Source organism: Hylobates moloch, unplaced genomic scaffold (genome assembly GCF_009828535.3).
Source record: "Hylobates moloch isolate HMO894 unplaced genomic scaffold, HMol_V3 SCAFFOLD_5, whole genome shotgun sequence".
NCBI classification, from domain to species: Eukaryota; Metazoa; Chordata; class Mammalia; order Primates; family Hylobatidae; genus Hylobates; species Hylobates moloch.
Window position 1 is genome coordinate 93,549,302 of NW_026652280.1, and position 19,160 is coordinate 93,568,461.

The 19,160-nt window shown below is 39.5% G+C and overlaps 1 protein-coding gene across 2 annotated transcripts in view; it reads left to right on the plus strand.

Moving 5' to 3' along the window:
- DENND6A (DENN domain containing 6A) overlaps positions 1-19,160 on the plus strand; it is a 64,449-nt gene that overhangs the window by 10,490 nt on the left and 34,799 nt on the right. Inside the window, exons 2-6 of one of the 2 annotated variants that reach the window (XM_032153941.2) lie at positions 7,286-7,324; positions 7,426-7,468; positions 13,458-13,570; positions 15,966-16,046; positions 18,505-18,610. In XM_032153941.2, the coding sequence (XP_032009832.1) occupies positions 7,286-7,324; positions 7,426-7,468; positions 13,458-13,570; positions 15,966-16,046; positions 18,505-18,610 (382 nt within the window). The remainder of the gene's footprint in view (positions 1-7,285; positions 7,325-7,425; positions 7,469-13,457; positions 13,571-15,965; positions 16,047-18,504; positions 18,611-19,160) is intronic. The other variant, XM_032153942.2, reaches the window with a different exon arrangement.

Genomic DNA, 19,160 nt, shown 5'->3' on the forward strand with positions numbered 1-19,160 from the left:
CTTCATCAGTGAGCAACAATGGACCATTGATGTGGAAGGTACACCCTCATGTTATGGAAGCAGAAACTGAGGCATAGACTGGCTAATGATTTCCCACAAGGACACATCTAATTAGGACCAAAACATGGTTTTGGTGCCAGTACTGTACTTTCCATCCTTCCCCACTGCCTCTTAAGAGTTTGAAGATGCAGAGCTGTATTCATTTATTTTTGCCCAAAGTCAAGGTGAGTAAATGTGAACTTTAAAGAAAATTTGGGCTTTAAAGAAAAAATTGAAGTGAAGAAGAGATGATAGGAAGAATCTGAAGATTTGGCTTAGGATGGTGGAATAAGAAGTAACAACAACAATGAAAAAGAAAGAAGGCAAAATGCTAATATTTTGTCTGTTGCCTTCTGTGAGGGCAGGTGGGAATATCTAGTTAACTGTGTTTCCTAGAAGCTAGAAAGATAAAAGAATAAGATCTGTGCATTTGGTAACCATACCAGTGCATCCTATTTTCATATATTTGTCTTGTCTTCCCACAAACCATCTGTATTAGTCTGCTATGGCTACTATAACAAAATACCAGACTGAGTATCTTTTTGTTTTGTTTTGTTTTTGTTTTGAGACAGGGTCTCACTCTGTCATCCAGGGTGGAGTGCGGTGGCACCATCTGGGCTCACTGCAACCTCCACCTTGTGGATTCAAGCCATACTTGTGCCTCAGCTTCCTGAGTAGCTGTGATTACAGGTGTGTGCCACCATGCCCAGCTAATATTTGTAATTTTAGTAGAGACAGGGTTTCACCATGTTGGCCAGACTGGTCACTCCTGGCCTCAAGTAATCTACCTGCCTTGGTCTCCCAAAGTGCTGGGATTACTGGCAAAAGCCACCGCACCTGGCCTGGATGTCGTAAATAACAGAAATCTATTTCTCTTGGTTCTGGAGGCTGGAGAAAGTTTAAAATCAAGTTGCTTACCAATTTTGTTCCTGGTGAGGGTCCTCTTCCTGGCTTACAGATGGCTGTGTTCTTGCTATGTCCTCACATGGTAGAGAGAAAGAGAGATCTCTTGTGTTTCCTCTTATAAGGGCACGAATGCCATCATGTGAGCTCTACACTCATGACCTAATTACCTCCCAAAGGCCCTGTCTCTAAATATGGTTGGAGGTTAGAGCTTTAACGTGAATTTTGGGGGATTCAGTCCATAGCACTATCTAACTGGACTAGATATCGCTGGATTTGAGCCCCAGCTGTATTTCTTATCTCCCCAATTGCCTGGAAAAAAAAAATCTCATCTTAAACTATTTTCGTTCTCTTTGTAGAAACCAACCACTATTTTATGCCACCTCTGAGGGCAATTCAGTGTGTGAGGTACTCCTTATGGGTCTTGAAGAACGTGTTTCTCAGAAGAAAATAGTAGCTGTTTATCAAGGCATTTATGTGCTGGGAGAATCGCCTATTGATTTCTGATAAGCTGTAGAGATATCTTTGTTAAAATTTAAACATCTATATTCTATAAATCTATATTTATCCTGGAAAAGGTATCAGGAGAAATTATCCTATGAATGCCAAAAGAATTTGGTTATTTAGTCTAAGTGGATTATAACAGAAAGTTCTTTTTTTTTTAAAAAGAGTCATTTCCTTTAGGAATGGCTAAATGGAGATGTATTGGACTGGTTTAATGAGATATTGTGATGAATTAGTGATTTTGACAAAAATGGCTGAGTAGTTCAGCATTTAGGTGGTTGGATATTAAAGATGATATAACAGCTTACAAAGAATGGGATGTAATTAACCCTTACCAAGTGCTTCTGTTTAGGAACTGAGAAGGATTATATTAATCCCAGCTGGTAGGGGAACGAGTCAAACTTCCCATAAATGCAGTCTGATACAAAGCCAGGAAGAATGTTGAGATCTAATGAATTAAGATATAGTAGTGCTTTCTGCCATCAAGGAAAAAAAGCAACCATGATTCTTTCTGTTAAAAGTGACAGGAAGGCTGGACGTAGTGGCCTGTAATCCCAGCAATTTGGGAGGTGGAGGCAGGAGGATCATTTGAGGCCAGGAGTTTGAGACCAGTCTGGGCAACATGGCAAGACTCCATCTCTATAGAAAATTTAAAAATCAGCCAGATGTGGTGATGCATGTCTGTAGACCCAGCTACTGAGGAGGCTAAGGTGGGAGGATCGCTTGAGCCCTGGAAGTCGAGGCTGGGGTGAGCCACAGTTGTGCCACTGCACTCTAGCCTTGGTGACAGAACAAGACTCTGGAGACTCTGTCTCAAAAAAAAAAAAAAAAAAGGACAACAAAACTAGCCCAAACTGGCATAAGAAAACAAAGTTTATTGATTCATGTTGTTGCAAAGTTCACAAGTAAGCCTGACTCAAGGCACAATTGAATTTATAGTTGAAATAATGTAAGGACTTGGTTTCTGTCCATCTTCCTGCCGTCTTTCACTGTAGATAATTGATTAAAATGATAGGACATAGGAATAGCAGGTGGAATTTATTAGAAGGTACCATTAGAGCCTTACATATCAATTGGAAATAGTTTTTTGTTTGTTTGGAGCAAATAGTGTTGGGAAAGTTGACGCTTTAAAAAATAACAGTTTGAGGCTGGGCACCGTGGCTCACACCTGTAATTCTAACACTTTGGGAGGCCAAGGCGGGTGGATCACTTGAGGTCAGGTGTTCGAGACCAGCCTAGCCAACATGGTCTACAAGTCTCTACTAAAAATACAAAAATTAACTGGGCATGGTGGTGCACACCTGTAATCCCAGCTACTTGGGTGGCTGAGGCACAAGAATCACTTGAACCTGGGAGGTGGAGGTTGCAGTGAGCTGAGATCACACCGTTGCACTCCAGCCTGGGTGACAGAGCGAGACTCTGTCTCAAAAAAATAAAAAATAAATAAAAATAAAAAATAGCAGTTTGAGCTATAGCTCAGAATTAAAGAAAAAGCCCATAAAATGTTAGAAGAAAATCTGCAAAAACTTAATTCATTGTTTTTTAAGTTTCAGTCATTCCTTGTCATATTATTTGTACTATTAATATTTTTCTTTAACTGGATTCTTCACATCCCTCTGCCTCTTTTTTTTACTTAGCTATATCTTAAACATTTGTATCCATGGTATATTGATTTTGAGTGTTAGGTCTTTTTTCCTAATACACATTAAATTAAGTACAGTACATATAACTATTAAAATTTTAGAAGGGCTGTGCGCCATATAACATCTCTACTGGCATGTGTGCCATGCTTTTAGAAACAAGGATTTAGCTGTTAAAAGATTAGAGAAGGACTTTTTGTAAGACATGTAACAGCAAGAGAAGGCCTTTTTTTTTTTTTTTTTAAATAATCTTATTCTTTTGCCAGGCTGAAGGGCAGTGGTGTGATTTCAGCTCACTGCAACCTTCGCCTCCCAGGTTCAAGCCATTCTTGTGCCATTCTTGTGCCTCAGCCTCCTGAGTAGCTGGGATTACAAGCACCCACCACCACGCCCGGCTAAGTTTTTTGTATTTTTAGTAGAGACATGGTTTCACCATGTTAGCCAGGCTGATCTCGAACTCCTGGCTTCAAGTGATCTGCCCACCCCGGCCTCCCAAAGTGTTAGGATTACAGGTGTGAGCCATGGCACCTGGCCAAGAAGGACTTTTTTTTTTTTTTTTTTTTTGAGAGAGAAGGTCTCACCCTGTCACCCAGGCTGGAGTAGAGTGGCATGATCTTGGCTCACTGCAGTCTCTATGTGCTGGGGGGGCCTGACTTTCCTAAGACAGCCATTAGTACCACCAGGTGGCCTTTAAGGCACCTCTGGTATCATGTTTGAAAATCACTGGCCTTTGATAATTGGTGACATGAGAGAGGCATTACTACCAATGCATACAAGATGCCTTCTGTGACTAATGTATAGTGCCGGTTGACTAGTCAAGCATTGAGTGTGTAATTTTTGTCAATTTGATAAATGTAATATTCATCTCCTAAGGAGGTCAGGTTGGTTGTAACATAGAGCTTGGTTGGCTTGTAGAGTGTGTGCCCTTGGGTGTGTTGTTTACTAGTGTTTGTTCTGGTGGTAGCTGATCTGACCTAGCCCTGCTTCCTTGCAGGGGCTGTGGGGCAGGAGTTTCATCAGAAGGTGGCTGTGGTCACTGCAGACGCTAAAATAACCTAAGAAAATGCATAATGATCCTTTAAAGGGACCAGAGAGAATTAGGATAGCCTTTATTGTGGAGATGGTCCTTGAGGTTTCTTAAACTGCAGATAATTATTTTTCCTTTTCATTTTTCTTTTACTAGTAACTAAATAGTTAGGATTTGTATTACTTATTGGAGTCAGTTGAAAAATATTATTTATTGAAGTAAACACCAGCTGAAAGATTATGTTCTCTTTAGATTATAGGCTACCAAAGAAAAGACTCAGTAAGCTTTGAGTTATTAGTCAATTGGTAAATGGTTCTTGATAACTTAATGATTTTACCAATCTTTTGGAGATAACTTTAAACCAAAAACTTTTTTTACCTAATGTAAATATTACTCAGTGCTCCCAGCTTTCCCCCTTGTTTCATTATTAAAGTTTGTGAACTGTTTCTTTTTGTTTTGCTTTTTGTCTTTAACTTTTATTTTAGGTTTCTGGGTACATGTAAAAGTTTGTTACATACATAAACTCATGTCCCAGGGGTTTGTTGTGCAGATTATTTCATCAGCCAGGTGTTAAGCCCGGTACCCAATAGTTATCTTTTCTGCTCCTCTCCCTCCTCCCACCCTTCACCCTCAAGTAGACCCCAGTGTTGTTTCCTTCTCTGTGTTCATAAGGTCTCATTATTTAGCTCCTCCCACTTATAAGAGAGAATATGCAGTATTTGGTTTTCTGTTCCTGCATTAGTTAGCTGAGGATAATAGCCTCCAGCTTCATCCATGTTTCCATAAAAGACATGATCCCGTTCTTTTTTTATGGCTGCGTAGTATTTCGTGGTATATATGTACCACATTTTCTTTATCCGGTCTGTCATTGATGGGCATTTAGTTTGATTTTATGTCTTTGCTATTGTGAATAGTGCTGCAGAACTATTTATTTATTTATTTTATCTTATTTATTTATTTTTTGAGATAGAGTCTTGCTCTGTAGCCCAGGCTGGAGTGCAGTGGCACGATCTTGGGCCCACTGCTACCTCCACCTCCTGGGTCCTGGTTCAAGCAATTCTCCTGCCTCAGCCTCCCGAGTAGCTGGGATTACAGGCATGCACCACCATGTCCAGCTAATTTTTGTATTTTTAGTAGAGATGGGGTTTTACCATGTTGGCCAGGCTGGTCTTGAACTCCTGACCTCGTGATCCACCCGCCTCGGTCTCCCGATTTCTTTTTTTTTTTTTGAGATGGGATCTTGCTCTGTCACCCAGGCTGGAGTGCAGTGGTGCAATCTCGGCTCACTATAACCTCTGCCTCCCAGGTTCACGCCATTCACCTGCCTCAGCTTCCCCAGCAGCTGGGACTACAGGCGCGCGCCACCATGCCCAGCTAATTTTTTTTGTATTTTTAGTAGAGACGGGGTTTCGCTGTGTTAGCCAGGATGGTCTCGATCTCCTGCCCTCGTGATCCGCCCACCTCAGCCTCCCAAAGTGCTGGGATTACAGGCATGAGCCACCGCGCCTGGCCGGCTTCCCAATATTTAAAAAAAAATATTCGTGACTGGGCACGGTGGCTCACGCCTGAAATCCCAGCACTTTGGGAGGCCAAGGCAGGTGGATCACCTGAGGTCAGGAGTTCGAGACCACCCTGAGCAACATGGTGAAATCCCCATCTTTACTAAAAATACAAAATTGGCCAGGTGTGGTGGCGCATGCCTGTAATTCCAGCTACTCAGGAGGCTGAGGCAGGAGATTTGCTTGAACCCGGGAGGGGAAGAATCACTTGAACCTGGGAGATGGAGGTTACAGTGAGCCAAGATCGCACCATTGCACTCAAGCCTGGGCAACAAGAGTGAAACTCCTTCTCAAAAACAAAAAAAACACACACAAAAAATTCTTCATTATTGTGGATATATAATAGTTGCACATATATATGGGGTACATGTGATATTTTGATGCAGACATGCAATGTATAATGATCAAATAGAGTTATTGGGATATCCGTCACTTCAAGCATTTATCATTTCTTTGTGTTGGGAACATTCCAGTTCTACTCTTTAGTGATTTTGAAATATCAATAAATTATTTTTAACTATGGTTGTCCTATTGTGCTACCAAACACTAGATCTTATTCCATCTATCTAACTGTATTTTTGTAGCCCTTAACCATTCTTTCTTTATCCCGCCCTCTCAAACCCTTACTACTCTTCCTAGCCTCTGGTAACTTACCATCATTATTCTATTTTCTATCTCTGTGAGTTCCTCTTTTTAGCCCCTACATACGAGAGAGAACATGTGATATCTGTCTTTCTGTGCCTGGCTTATTTCACTTAACATAATGTCCTCCAGTTCTACCCATGCTGTTGCAAATGACAGGATTTCATTTTTTTTTTTCTTTTTCTTTCTTTTTTTTTTTTGAGACGGAATGTCATTTTGTCGCCCAGGCTGGAGTGCAGTGGCGTAATCTCAGCTCACTGCAACCTCTGTCTCTCGGGTTCAAGTGATTCTCATGTCTCAGGCTCCCGAGTAGCTGGGATTACAAGCATGAGCCACCACACCCAGCTAATTTTTTATTTTAGTAGGGATGGGGTTTCATCATGTTGACCAGGCTGGTATTGAACTCTGCATGTCTCGGCCTCCCAAAGTGCTGAGATTACAGGTGTGAGCCAATATGCCTGGCCTGGATTTCATTTTTTTAATGGCTGAATAATATCTCATTATGTATATGTACCGCATTTTCTTTATCCATGCATCTGTGAACTATTTCTGAAAGTGATTTGACCATAACCAACTACTATTTTAGACTAATGTTATATATATATATTTTGTTTGTTTGTTTGTTTTGAGACGGGGTCTTGCTCTGTCACCCAGGCTGGAGTGCAGTGGTGTGATCTTGGCTTACTACGATCTCTGTCTCCCGGGTTCAAGTGATCCTCCCGTCTCAGCCTCCCGAGTAGTTGGGACTACAGGTGCATGCCACCACACCTGGCTAATTTTTGTATTTTTAGTAGAGATGGGGTTTCAGCATGTTGGCCAGGTTGGTCTTAAACACCTGACCTCAAGTGATCCGCCTGCTTCGGGCTCCCAAAGTGCTGGGATTACCAGCATGAGCCACCGTGCCTGGCCTATAATATGTTTATAACTAATGTTTATAATATGTTTAATAAAATTTAACTCTTTTCTTCCAGGTAATTTATCCTCAGCATTCCAAACTTACTGACAGAGAAGTAAGTAAAAATACTGCTCTGTATAGTTTACTGTTATATTTCTGTTTGTTTTTATTGATTATGTGTGTGTCAGCATACATCACTTTTGTTTTCTTTTTCAGAAAACCAATATTTGCTATTTGTCTTTTCCAGATTCAAATTCAGGTAACTATTTTTCATACAGTGTTTCTGTTTAATTTTATACTAAGAATACTGGTTATACTGTTAATGTATGAAAATTGATTGAAATAGCATATTAGAATGCAAACAGATCAATGATTTTTATTCCTATTTTAATGATGCCTAGTCATGTCATTGTTGATTTTAGTAGCTTCAACTCTTAAAATAACTGTTATGGTGTGATGAGGTAAACCATCAAGGAACAATAAACTCTTCAAATAGCTAAGAGGTTGAAAATCAGCGACACTGGTATATTTGGGATTCACGGACTATGTAGTTTACTTTCAGTTCAGCATCTGGGAGCTTACCAGGAACTCTGTAAAAGCAGTGAACCTAAAAAAGCCAGGATAAATTTGGTTAGGAAAAAAAGGCCATGTTTATATGCAGTAGTTTATATGGGTTAATATAGGTAAAGCCTTGGCATAGTGCTTGGTGTGTAGAAAAAAACATAACGAGGGTCTGTTTATTGTTGAGCTTAGTTTTGCTGGTCTCTTTCAAGTTCTTCCTTTTGTGTGGTCCTAATCGTTGACATCCTTCAGGTTACCTCTTGTATTTCACTTTCAAACTAGCTTTTCTTGGCTTATAGTGACCAAAACATTCAGCTTCTCAGGCCACACACAGTTATAATCCTATAAAGCAGAGACAGTCTAATTTTCTTTCCTTTTGTGGTTACTTCTTTTTTTTTTTTTTTTTTTTTTTGAGATGGAGTCTTGCTCTGTCACCCAGGCTGGCGTGCAGTGACGTGATCTCAGCTCACTGCAAGCTCCGCCTCCCGGGTTCACACCATTCTCTCACCTCAGCCTCCCGGGTAGCTGGGACCACAGGCGCCTGTCACCATGCCCAGCTAATTTTTTGTTTTTGTATTTTTAGTAGAGACGGGGTTTCACCATGTTAGCCAGGATGGTCTCGATCTCCTGACCTCGTGATCTGCCTGCCTCGGCCTCCCAAAGTGCTGGGATTACAGGCGTGAGCCACCACACCCAGCCAGTTACTTCTAATATTGTGTTAGTTAGTTCATTTAATCTGATTTGAGAGATTTGACAGTTAAAAATTTTTTTTTTTAGCATTTTCTCCTTTCTGTATAAATGCTTCCGGAATTTTTTTTCTATACATTTGGAACTCAGCTTTGGCGAACTATATGAAAGAAAAGTGGTATCTTGGTAAATTAGATACTGCCTTTTAGAGATCCCAGTAAGGCGTTTTTTTCTAACCTGGAATTATTTTAGTGTTTTTGGCCCATTTATGAAATAATGATACAGAGGTCTTGTAGGAATGTATCTTCATTTCAGTTAACATTTTTCTTATAAAATCTGTACATACACTTCTTATATGCTGTGATGGGTTAGATTTCCAGGACTCAGAGTAAGCTGAGTTGTATGCATTGCAGAATGAACTGACTTTCTGCATGGAATCCCAGTGAATTATGCTGGATGTTCTTCTCTTTCAGATCATAGCTGGTTGTCATGGCTCCTCTCTCTTTTTCACTTCTCTATATGAGCATGAAGGGGATCCGAATATACCACCCCCAAATATACCACTTTGGCTTAAGAATTATTTTGAGTTGAAGGCAATTGAGAAACAGCAGATGCAAAAAGAGCCCTTTACCCTACCCCTATATGCCTAAAAGCAGGACATACATTTCCCTTTGTGAAGGTGTCACCCCTCCCCTTTCCCATACCAGGAAGGGGAGAAAGATTCTGAATCACCAGAGAAAACTCTTATCACTGGAGATGGTACCAGCTTAATTCTGCATAAATAAGCCTTGCTAAAATAATCCTTATCTTTCATTAGTTTTACCTATATGTTTACCTTCCCACAGTTTACCACCCCTTGAAGTCCAAATCCTTTTTCCTTTGTCTGCATTTTAGTTTCTTTTGTTAAAATGGTATCTAAGCTCCCAAGTTTAAACCACCTCTTTGGGTTTTTACTTTTTTTCTCTGAAGCCTTTGTATGCATTCGAACTAAATCTTTTCTCGTTAATCTGTTGTCTGTTTATTTCACAGGCCCCAGTTAGTGAACCTAAGATGGTAGAGGAAAAGTCCCCCGCGCGCATACATCAAGGCTAAGAAGTTAATTCTGTGGTGTTTAGATAGCCTATATCTAGTTTTATAGCCTCTGCATGTGTCATTATCAAAAAAATTTTTAAGTACTTTTGGCTTATGAATGACATATAGATTTTTTTTCTTTTTTCTTTTTTTTTTTTTTTGGCCCAGGCTGCAGTGCAGTGGCACGGTTGCATCTCACTGCAACCTCCGCCTCCCAGTTCAGGTGATTCTCCTGCCTCAGCCTCCCAAGTAGCTGGGACTACCCTTGCCTGCCACCATGCCTGGCTAATTTTTGTATATTTAGTAGAGATGGGGTTTCACCACGTTGGCTAGGCTGGTCACGAACTCCCGACCTCGTGATCCGCCCACCTCAGGCTCCCAAAGTGCTGGGATTACAGGTGTGAACCACCACACCCGGCTGATTTTTTTTCTTTTCTTTTTTTTTTGAGATGGAGTCTTGCTCTGTTGCCCAGGCTGGAGTGCAGTGGCGCGATCTCCACTCACTGCAAGCTCCGCCTTCTGGGTTCATGTCATTCTCCTGCCTCAGGCTCCCGAGTAGCTGGGACTACAGGTGCCCACCACCACACCTGGCTAATTTTTTGCATTTTTAGTAGAGATGGGGTTTCACTGTGTTAGTCAGGATGGTCTTGATCTCCTGACCTTGTGATCAGCTCACCTCTGCCTCACAAAGTGCTGAGATTACAGGTGTGAGCTACCACGCCTGACTGATTTTTTTCTCACAGATATTATTTAATGCTTTTTTTATGTGCTGCACATCAGATGAAGTGTGGTTCCTGTGACTTGAAGTATGGTTGGTACAAGGAAAATCTACAAAAGACCTGAAAGCAGGCACTTTGCTGTCTTAACAGATCATCATTATCCTAGGTAGCAAGAGACTATATGTTTTGTAAATATTTGAAATTGCTATTTTCATTTGCAGTTATCCAAACTGTTTTTTTTTTTTATGTGTTTATTAAATGGAAGTTGGAGGCCGGGTGCAGTGGCTCACACCTGTAATCTCAGCACTTTGGGAGGCTGAGGCGGACAGATAACTTGAGGTCAGGAGTTCGAGACCAGCCTGGCCAACATGGTGAAACCCCTTCTCTACTGAATATACAAAATTAGCTGGGCATGGTGGTGTGTGCCTGTAGTCCCAGCTACTCAGGAGGCTGAGGCAGGAGAATCTCTTGAATCAGGGATGCTGAGGTTGCAGTGAGCCGAGATTGTGCCACTGTACTCCAGGCTGGGTGACAGAGTGAGACTCCATCTCAAGAAAAAAAAGGATTACTGTACCAACTTTGAAATGGATTTATTATTTCCCAGGATAGCTTTTAATTGCTGTAAAAGGAAATCCAGACACAGTAGAGCAGTCTTTAGGAAAGAGACATAAATCAAGCCTTTATTCCCATTGTATACACACTTAAAGTAAAACAGCATGTTAGACTAGATGAAAAAATGGCACAGATAAAAATGCTTTTGAGATTGGAATGGTTTGCCCTTCCCCACCCCTCCGCCACCTTAGCTTCTCCTGACTTTAAAAAAGCTTTGTTTGGTTGGTTTTTTAGGTTTCAGTTTTTTGTTCCATTTGAATGGCTTTTATCTTTAGGAGCCTAAGTTTAAGGAGGGCCTTCCCTCTGATAAATATTTGTCCAGTGTTTTTTTCCTTATCATTTACCATTAACATCATCTGGATGTAGGTGTTCCTGAGGCTTAAGCTGTGATGAGTGCCCAAGGAGAGTAGTCACTGTATTTTAAACATGTCCAGAGAAAAAAACTCAGCATTAGTAGAGAGAGTTTGAAGCAATGGTGAATCTGAGGGAAACATTAATCCTCCTTGTTCTGGATGGACTTGACATGCAGACAATATTTGTCTCAACACATTTCTTCTTTGTAGACAGCAGGGACATCATCATGTGCTTTACACTTCCCAGTTGCTAAAGCAGCACTTCTCATACCGTGTTGAAGGGCCAGTTGGGGTTTTTAATATTTCCAGTCAGTTATGGACCAATATTTTTGGAAAACAATTTAATTGAATTATTAGAAAAACAAAATGAAATGAGGAAAAAAAAAGAAATGTTAAATAAAAGTCTAATTTTTTTTTTTGATATAGGGTCTTGCTCTGTTGCCCAGGCTGGAGGTAGTGGTGTGATCTCGGCTCACTGCAAACTCTGCCTACTGTGTTCAAGCAATTCTCCTGCCTCAGCCTCCTGAGTAGCTGGGATTACAGGTGCCTGCCACCACATCCAGCTAATTTTTATATTTTTAGTAGAGATGGGGTTTCACCATGTTGGCCAGGCTGGTCTCAGACTCCTGACCTCAGGTGATCCACCCGCCTTGGCCTCCTAAAGTGCTGGGATTACAGGCGTGAGCCACTGTGCCTGGTCTAAAAGTCCAAATTTATTACAGTAATATCAAGTTGCTGTGAAAGTTTCTAAATATATATTCTCAACTTGCATATTTATTTGGTTATGGAACAGTAACAAGAGTTTATGGACTGGCATCAGTCTATGGAATAAATTGTGAGAAGCTCTGGTCTGAAATACTGTTTCTCAGCAATCCAGCTTAACCACCCTAATCACAGAAAGAGTGACTATATAAGCTGAGGGTCGAGGGAGGGGCCTGGCTCTTGAAGCTTCATGTTTTGTCTTAGTCTTAGACATTATGATCCACTCTGTAGCTGTGTTTGTACAAATATAAAAATAACATTTTAAGGCCGGGTGTGGTGGCTCTTGCCTGTAATCCCAGCACTTTGGGAGGCTGAGGTGGGAGGATCACTTGAGCCCAGGAGTTCAAGACCAGCCTGGGCAACATAGCAAGACCCCATCTCTAGTGAAATTTTTTTAAAAAGGCCAGGCACGGTGGCTCACGCCTGTAATCCCAGCACTCTGGGAGGCAGATCACCTGAGATCAGGTTCGAGACCAACCTGGCCAACATGGCGAAACCCCATCTCTACTAAAAATACAAAAAATTGGCCAGGCATGGTGGCACGCACCTGTAATGCCAGCTACTCAGGAGGCTGAGGCAGGAGAATCTCTTGAACCCGGGCGGTGAAGGTTGCAGTGAGCCTAGATCCCGCCACTGCACTCCAGCCTGGGCAACAAAGCGAGACTCTGTCTCAAAAAAATAAAATTATGTAAGTTAATTCTTATAACTATGTTTATAAAAGAAAAAGTCAATTTCCATTAAAATTTTTCTGTTTTTGAGTGAATCATCAGAAAGCTATGGTGCTCACAGCATAACTTTTCTATCTTTTTGGATCTTGTAGATCTTTAGTTTTCTTGGTGATCATATTGGGTAAGATGCTTGGAATTCAGTACAGTCATAGGTCAAGTTGGGAAATTTTATTTTAGTATCTTTGAATGTTACTGCTGGAAGTGACTTTAGAGATTATCTAATAGTACTCCTTGATTTTGTTGACAAGGAAATTGAGGTGAATCTTTCCTCCAAATGTAACCACTATCCTTTCTTACAACAATACTTTTCTTTTTTTAATACTTTTATCATCCAGCCATGCATCCCTAAGCACTACAGTTTAGTTTTGCCTGCTTTCAAAACATTTTATAAAAGTGGATTTGAACAATATGTGTTATTTTGTGTTTGGCATCTTTTGCTCATTATTATGTTTGTGAGTCAACATTATATGCAGATATATTCCAAAAATGTTTAATTACATGAGGGATATGGAATAGGAAAAATAGTAAAGAGACTTAGGAGTTAAGATGCATGTTTTACTACTGGGTTTGCCTCTAACCAGCAAGGATGGCTGTGAGCAAGTCACTTGAACTCTTAAGATTTCCTTTTTTTCCTCCAAAACATGACAGAATGGGTTAAAATGATTGATAGGATTTTTTTCAGCTCTAAAATTGATGAAACTGGATAAATGTTATACTAAGCTATCCTTAATTTATTTCATTTTTATTTTCATTAGGTTGTCTTGGAGATACTCAGTTTTGTTTTAGATTTCGACAGTCTTCTGGGAGGAGGGTGTCGCTGCATTGTCTCCTGGATCAATTTGACAAAGATTTACCAGTTTACTTAAAGGTTGGAAAAGTAGTCATAGAAAAATGTCCATGTGAGAGGAAACTTTAGAACTCATTTATTCAGTTACCTCTGACACTATTCAGAAATATTTTGCTTTTGTTTTGCTACTGTATTATATAGCTGAATTTCCTAAGTGAGTCTTACTCATAAGGATTCAGCATCTGAAAGAAAGAGACTTTATACAGTTACTGTGTTTGAAACATAATGTCACTGTGATTTATAAAAATGGATTAGAATGTTCAGGTAATTTTCTTTCATTTGTTAATAAATTCTTGAATTAGATGTGGGAGTGGAGTTGTACTGTATAGTAAATGTCATCTAGAGTTGAGGTAGTCATACTTGATAACATAGTTGTCTCTTTGATTTTTGAATGAGCCTTGTTTTAGTTATTGTTTATTTAAAACATTTTAATAATTCAGATGACCTTACAGCCTAGATTTTTTTTTAAGTACACGAGGAACGTTTTCATCTGGATGCCCTCTCAGCACATCCAGTGTGACTTTGACATAATTTGCCTGATAACAGTTTTTACAGTTTACCTCCCTGGTTCCACTAATGGCAGAGATACTACCAGTGAAATGTCTCTTAGAGCCATCTCCTCCTTGCTGTCACTGCTGATATATTCTTCCAACCAATGATAATAATAGCTGTTATTTGTTAGGGATTTTTATGTTCTAGATACTGTATTAATAAGCATATATCATCTAATTAATCCTCTAAGAGAGATCCTTTTGTAGATGAGGGAATTGAGGGCTATTGAGGATAAGAAACTTACCCAAGGTCATCCCACCTCTTGTTTTATTCCAGCACAATGTATCTTACACAGTGTTGCCAGCTAAAGTGTACATATATATTATATAAGTAAAATCTAAAATGACTATGAGTTGTTTAACGAGTAAAGAGGTATAGTACTACTTCCTTGTCCTCACTTTTTGGACCTTCCAAAATAAGAACTTTATCATCAAAATTTCACCCTCATCTCCTTTCTATGTGTGCCATATATGTGCCGTATTTTAGTCAAACTGAACTATGTGCTTTTTCCTGAGATAGCATGTATTTTTCTGTCTTTTGTGTTTTTACTGAAACTCCTAGCCCTTTCAACTTGGAATGCCTTTGTCTTTATTTAAGTCATATCCATCCTTCAATTCCCAATTCAAAAACAGCTGTCTCCATGAAATCTTTACTTTTTCCCCTTGGCTTTCCTGTAACACTTTGTGTTTTTTCATGGTACCCATCCTCCTATTACAATAATATTCATTTTTCTACTTTTTTTTTTGAGACTGAGTCTCGCTCTGTCACCAGGCTGGAGCGCAGTGGCGCAATCTCGGCTCACTGCAACCTCCGCCTCCTGGGTTCAAGTGATTCTCCTGCCTCAGCCTCCTGAGTAGCTGGGATTACAGGCATGTGCCACCACACCCACCTAATTTTTGTATTTTTAGTAGAGACAGGGATTCACCATGTTGGCCAGGATGGTCTTGATCTCCTGACCTCATGATCCGCCCACCTCGGCCTCCCAAACTGCTGGGATTACAGGCGTGAGCCACTGCACCTGGCCTCATTTTTCTACTTTTCTTATCCCTTCTAAATCATGATATCCTTGAGGAAGAACTGTGTCTTATGCATCTTTTTATCTTCTCTAACACATTACCCTGTTCAAAGTAGGTGGTCAATATATATTTGTTTAAGGAATAATAATCAAATAAGGAACTGAGCCAAAGTTTACTCCATTAAGATGTAAACACTTCTTAAATTTTTTGGAATGCAATGACCTTTCCGATTGTATGTTGATAAACATTGTTATGCTTCATTATTATTGGGTTAACGTGTAACTGACTATATAAGATCCACATTGTCATTTAACTCCTTTTATTTTCTCTCTTGAAATTGTATGTTAGGATACCTCATTTTGTTTTAAGATTGATCCCATATCCTTGACAATCTCAAAATTGTAGGTAGAATTTTGTAGAAACTAAATAAAACATTGGGGAAAACAGAATTTGATTGTTTTTTTTAACTTCAATCTCCTAGTATAAATACAAATAAAGAATGTAAGCTGAGTAAGTTATGGGGGAAAATTTGACTTTAGTACTTAGATTGTAATTAGTACTTTGCCATCTTTGGGCAAGTTAGGAGGGTTTTTTTTGTTTTTATTTTAAGGTTTTACACACATCATATGGACCATGTCAAGAGTTAGAAGGTTCTGATATGGCTATTGCTGTCATGATTATTGTTTGTTGCTGGAAAAGCATAACTAGCTCTTTGTGTATATCTCATGTCTTGATTTGGGTTTATAGAGGAACCTGATGTTAATATTAAAAGACATAGATACAGATATAGATATAGATACATATATATGTACCCCCCCATACACACTTACTTGTCACTTTCTTCATAGAAGGATCCTGCTTATTTTTATGGATATGTGTATTTCCGACAAGTTCGAGATAAAACTCTAAAAAGAGGCTACTTTCAGAAGGTAATTGTCATACACACTAATAAAAAAAGTATTTTTTATTTTGTCATTAGAAAAATGGAAAGTGTTAGATTTGAGTCTTTAAAGTCTTTGGTATTTTATCTTTAAACATGCTATGTATATATATATATTTTTTTTTTTTTATTTTTTTAATTTTATTTTTATTTTTATTTTTATTTTTTGAGACGGAGTCTCGCTGTCGCCCAGGCTGGAGTGCAGAGGCGTGATCTCGGCTCACTGCAACCTCTGCCTCCTGGGTTCAAGCAATTCTGTGCCTCAGCCTCCCGAGTAGCTGGAATTACAGGTGCCCGCCCCACACCTGGCTAATTTTTTTGTATTTTTAGTAGAGACGGAGTTTCACCATCTTGGCCAGGCTGGTCTTGAACTCTTGACCTTGTGATCCACATGCCTCAGCCTCCCAGAGTTCTGGGATTACAGGTGTGAGCTACTGCACCCGGCCTATGTATATATATATATATAGATATATACATAGGCCGGGTCTATATAGATATAGATATATCTGTATCTATATCTATAGATATAGATTTTTTTTTTTTTTTTGAGATGGAGTTTTCTCTTGTCGCCCAGGCTGGAGTTCAGTGGTGCGATCTCGGCTCACTGCAACTTCGGCCTCCCAGGTTCAAGTAGCTGGGAGTATAGGTACTGTATTCCCGAGTAGTTGGGATTACAGGCACCTCCCAAGTAGCTGGGGTTACAGTTGTGCACCACCATGCCCAGCTAATTTTTGTATTTTTAGTAGAGACGGGGTCTCACTATGTTGGCCAGGCTGGTCTCGAACTCCGACTTCAGGTGATCCACTCACCTCGACTTGCCAAAGTGCTGGGATTACAGGTGTGAGCCACTGTGCCTGGCCTTGGGTTTATATTTTATCTTTTTTTTGTTGTTATTATTATACTATAGACACCTGTCTCTATATGTTTAGCCTCTATTGAATTTTTACTTTCTGTACTAGATTCCTGACAGTAAGTTACAGTTACTGCGCAGGATTCTGTCAAAAGCCAGAGGAGTCCACTTAAGTTTTACATTTTAGAATAAGGGAAGGAATAGGCCGGGCGCGGTGGCTCACGCTTGTAATCCCAGCACTTTGGGAGGCCGAGGCGGGCGGATCACAAGGTCAGGAGATCGAGACCACGGTGAAACCCCGTCTCTACTAAAAAATACAAAAAAAAATTAGCCGGGCGTGGTGGCGGGCGCCTGTAGTCCCAGCTACTCGGAGAGGCTGAGGCAGGAGAATGGCGTGAACCCGGGAGGCGGAGCTTGCAGTGAGCCGAGATCGTGCCACTGCACTCCAGCCTGGGAGACAGAGCGAGACTCCGTCTCAAAAAAAAAAAAGAAAAAAAAAAAAGAATAAGGGAAGGAATAAACAGATTGTAATATTGTTGCAACTAATAAACGCCTGAACTATTATATCTTTTTTTTAAGAGCCAGTAAATAAACTTTAGCAACATCTTAGCCATTATTGTTTCTCCTCCAAATGTACAATTCTTTTTGTTTCTTAAAAAGAATCAGGTAGGTCACAGTGGCTTACACTTGTAATCCCAGCACTTCGGGAGGACAAGGTGGGCAGATTGCTGAAGTCTGGGAGTTTGAGACCAGCCTGGGCAACATGGCAAAACCCTATCTCTACCAAAAATCCACCCTGCCCCCCAAAAAATAGCCAGACTTGATGGCATACACCTGTAGTCCCAGCTACTCAGGAGGCTGAGGCGGGAGGATCACCTGAGCCCAAGAGGTTGAGGCAGCAGTGAGCCATGATCACACCATTGCATTGCAGCCTGGGTGACAGACTGAGACCTTGTCTCAAAAAAAAAAGAAAAAAAAAAGAAAGAAACAAAAATAAAGAAAATAATTTTTCCTATTTAATCCCAGCTAACAAGACATACCTTTCCCTTTTGTACTCAGAATTTGCCCTGACCGCTAATTGGTGTTAGAAAGATAAAAAGTGGTTTTTAAGAAAAAAAAAAAAAAAGTTTAAAAATTGGGATAATTTGTATCAGAAATGATCAAACCATAAGGTTACAATTTCCAACTATGTGGCTGTGACAGTTGAACTGTAAAATATAACTCATAAGTCTTTTGGAAAAGTATCAAAATTTGCTCTTTCTTTAATAGGAAAAGTTCATATGGCTAATTCCTGATATTGCTATTGTAAGGATAACAGGAGCTAGACTTTCGAAGTTACTCATGACATTAGTTTGTTGATACGAAATTCTTTTTTTGAAGAGCAGGAAAATGTTACATGCCTTTATGCTCTTAAAGTGTAGCAATAAGGTTAAACTTTTTGTGTTCTGCAGCTATGGTTTTGTTTCCTTTATCCATTGTAAAAGCCTTTTTATTTTAAAATCCACACTTTTTGCTGAATTTAGCTTGTTAGTAATTGATTATACAAGAAATGAATGACAAAGCAATTTTTAAAACATTGTTTTTGTTTTTTCCTTAGTCCTTGGTTTTGATCAGCAAACTACCTTATATTCATTTTTTTCACACTGTGCTCAAACAGATAGCACCAGAGTATTTTGAAAAGAATGAACCGTATTTGGAAGCAGGTAAGTTTAACATTGTATGAGTTGAGTACCTTTATGCAGGAGTTTTAAAATTTTTACTGGAAATGAGTGATAAAAATGAAGTTGATTTATAACGATTTATAAAAATTCAGGTAGGAACTTAAGGAATATATGATAGGAGAAAGGTATAAAACTATTTGTCTGGCATCTGTACCTACAGATATCCAAAACTGTCTTTTGTTATCTCCTCTAACTACTTGGATGATGCCTATTATTATTAGAATAATAATAAATGAATATCAAGTTGACAGTTCTAATACTCAGAGTACTATTGAAAAATCCTTATGTCACTTGCTACAGATGGAAGGCCTTTGCCAGTTGATGTGCTTTTGTAGCTAATTAGTAGTAATAGATGAATACAAAAACTCCCTTTAATTCTTAGGATATAAATTAACCAATTTATATTCTAGAACATGTGTATTTCTGAATGAAATATAAAATGTTTTCATCACTTTGACTTTTCTTTTGCCTTTTATCTTTCATTTTTCCAGGTATATTTTTTCTGCTATATGGAAAGTAGTGTTCTTATTTC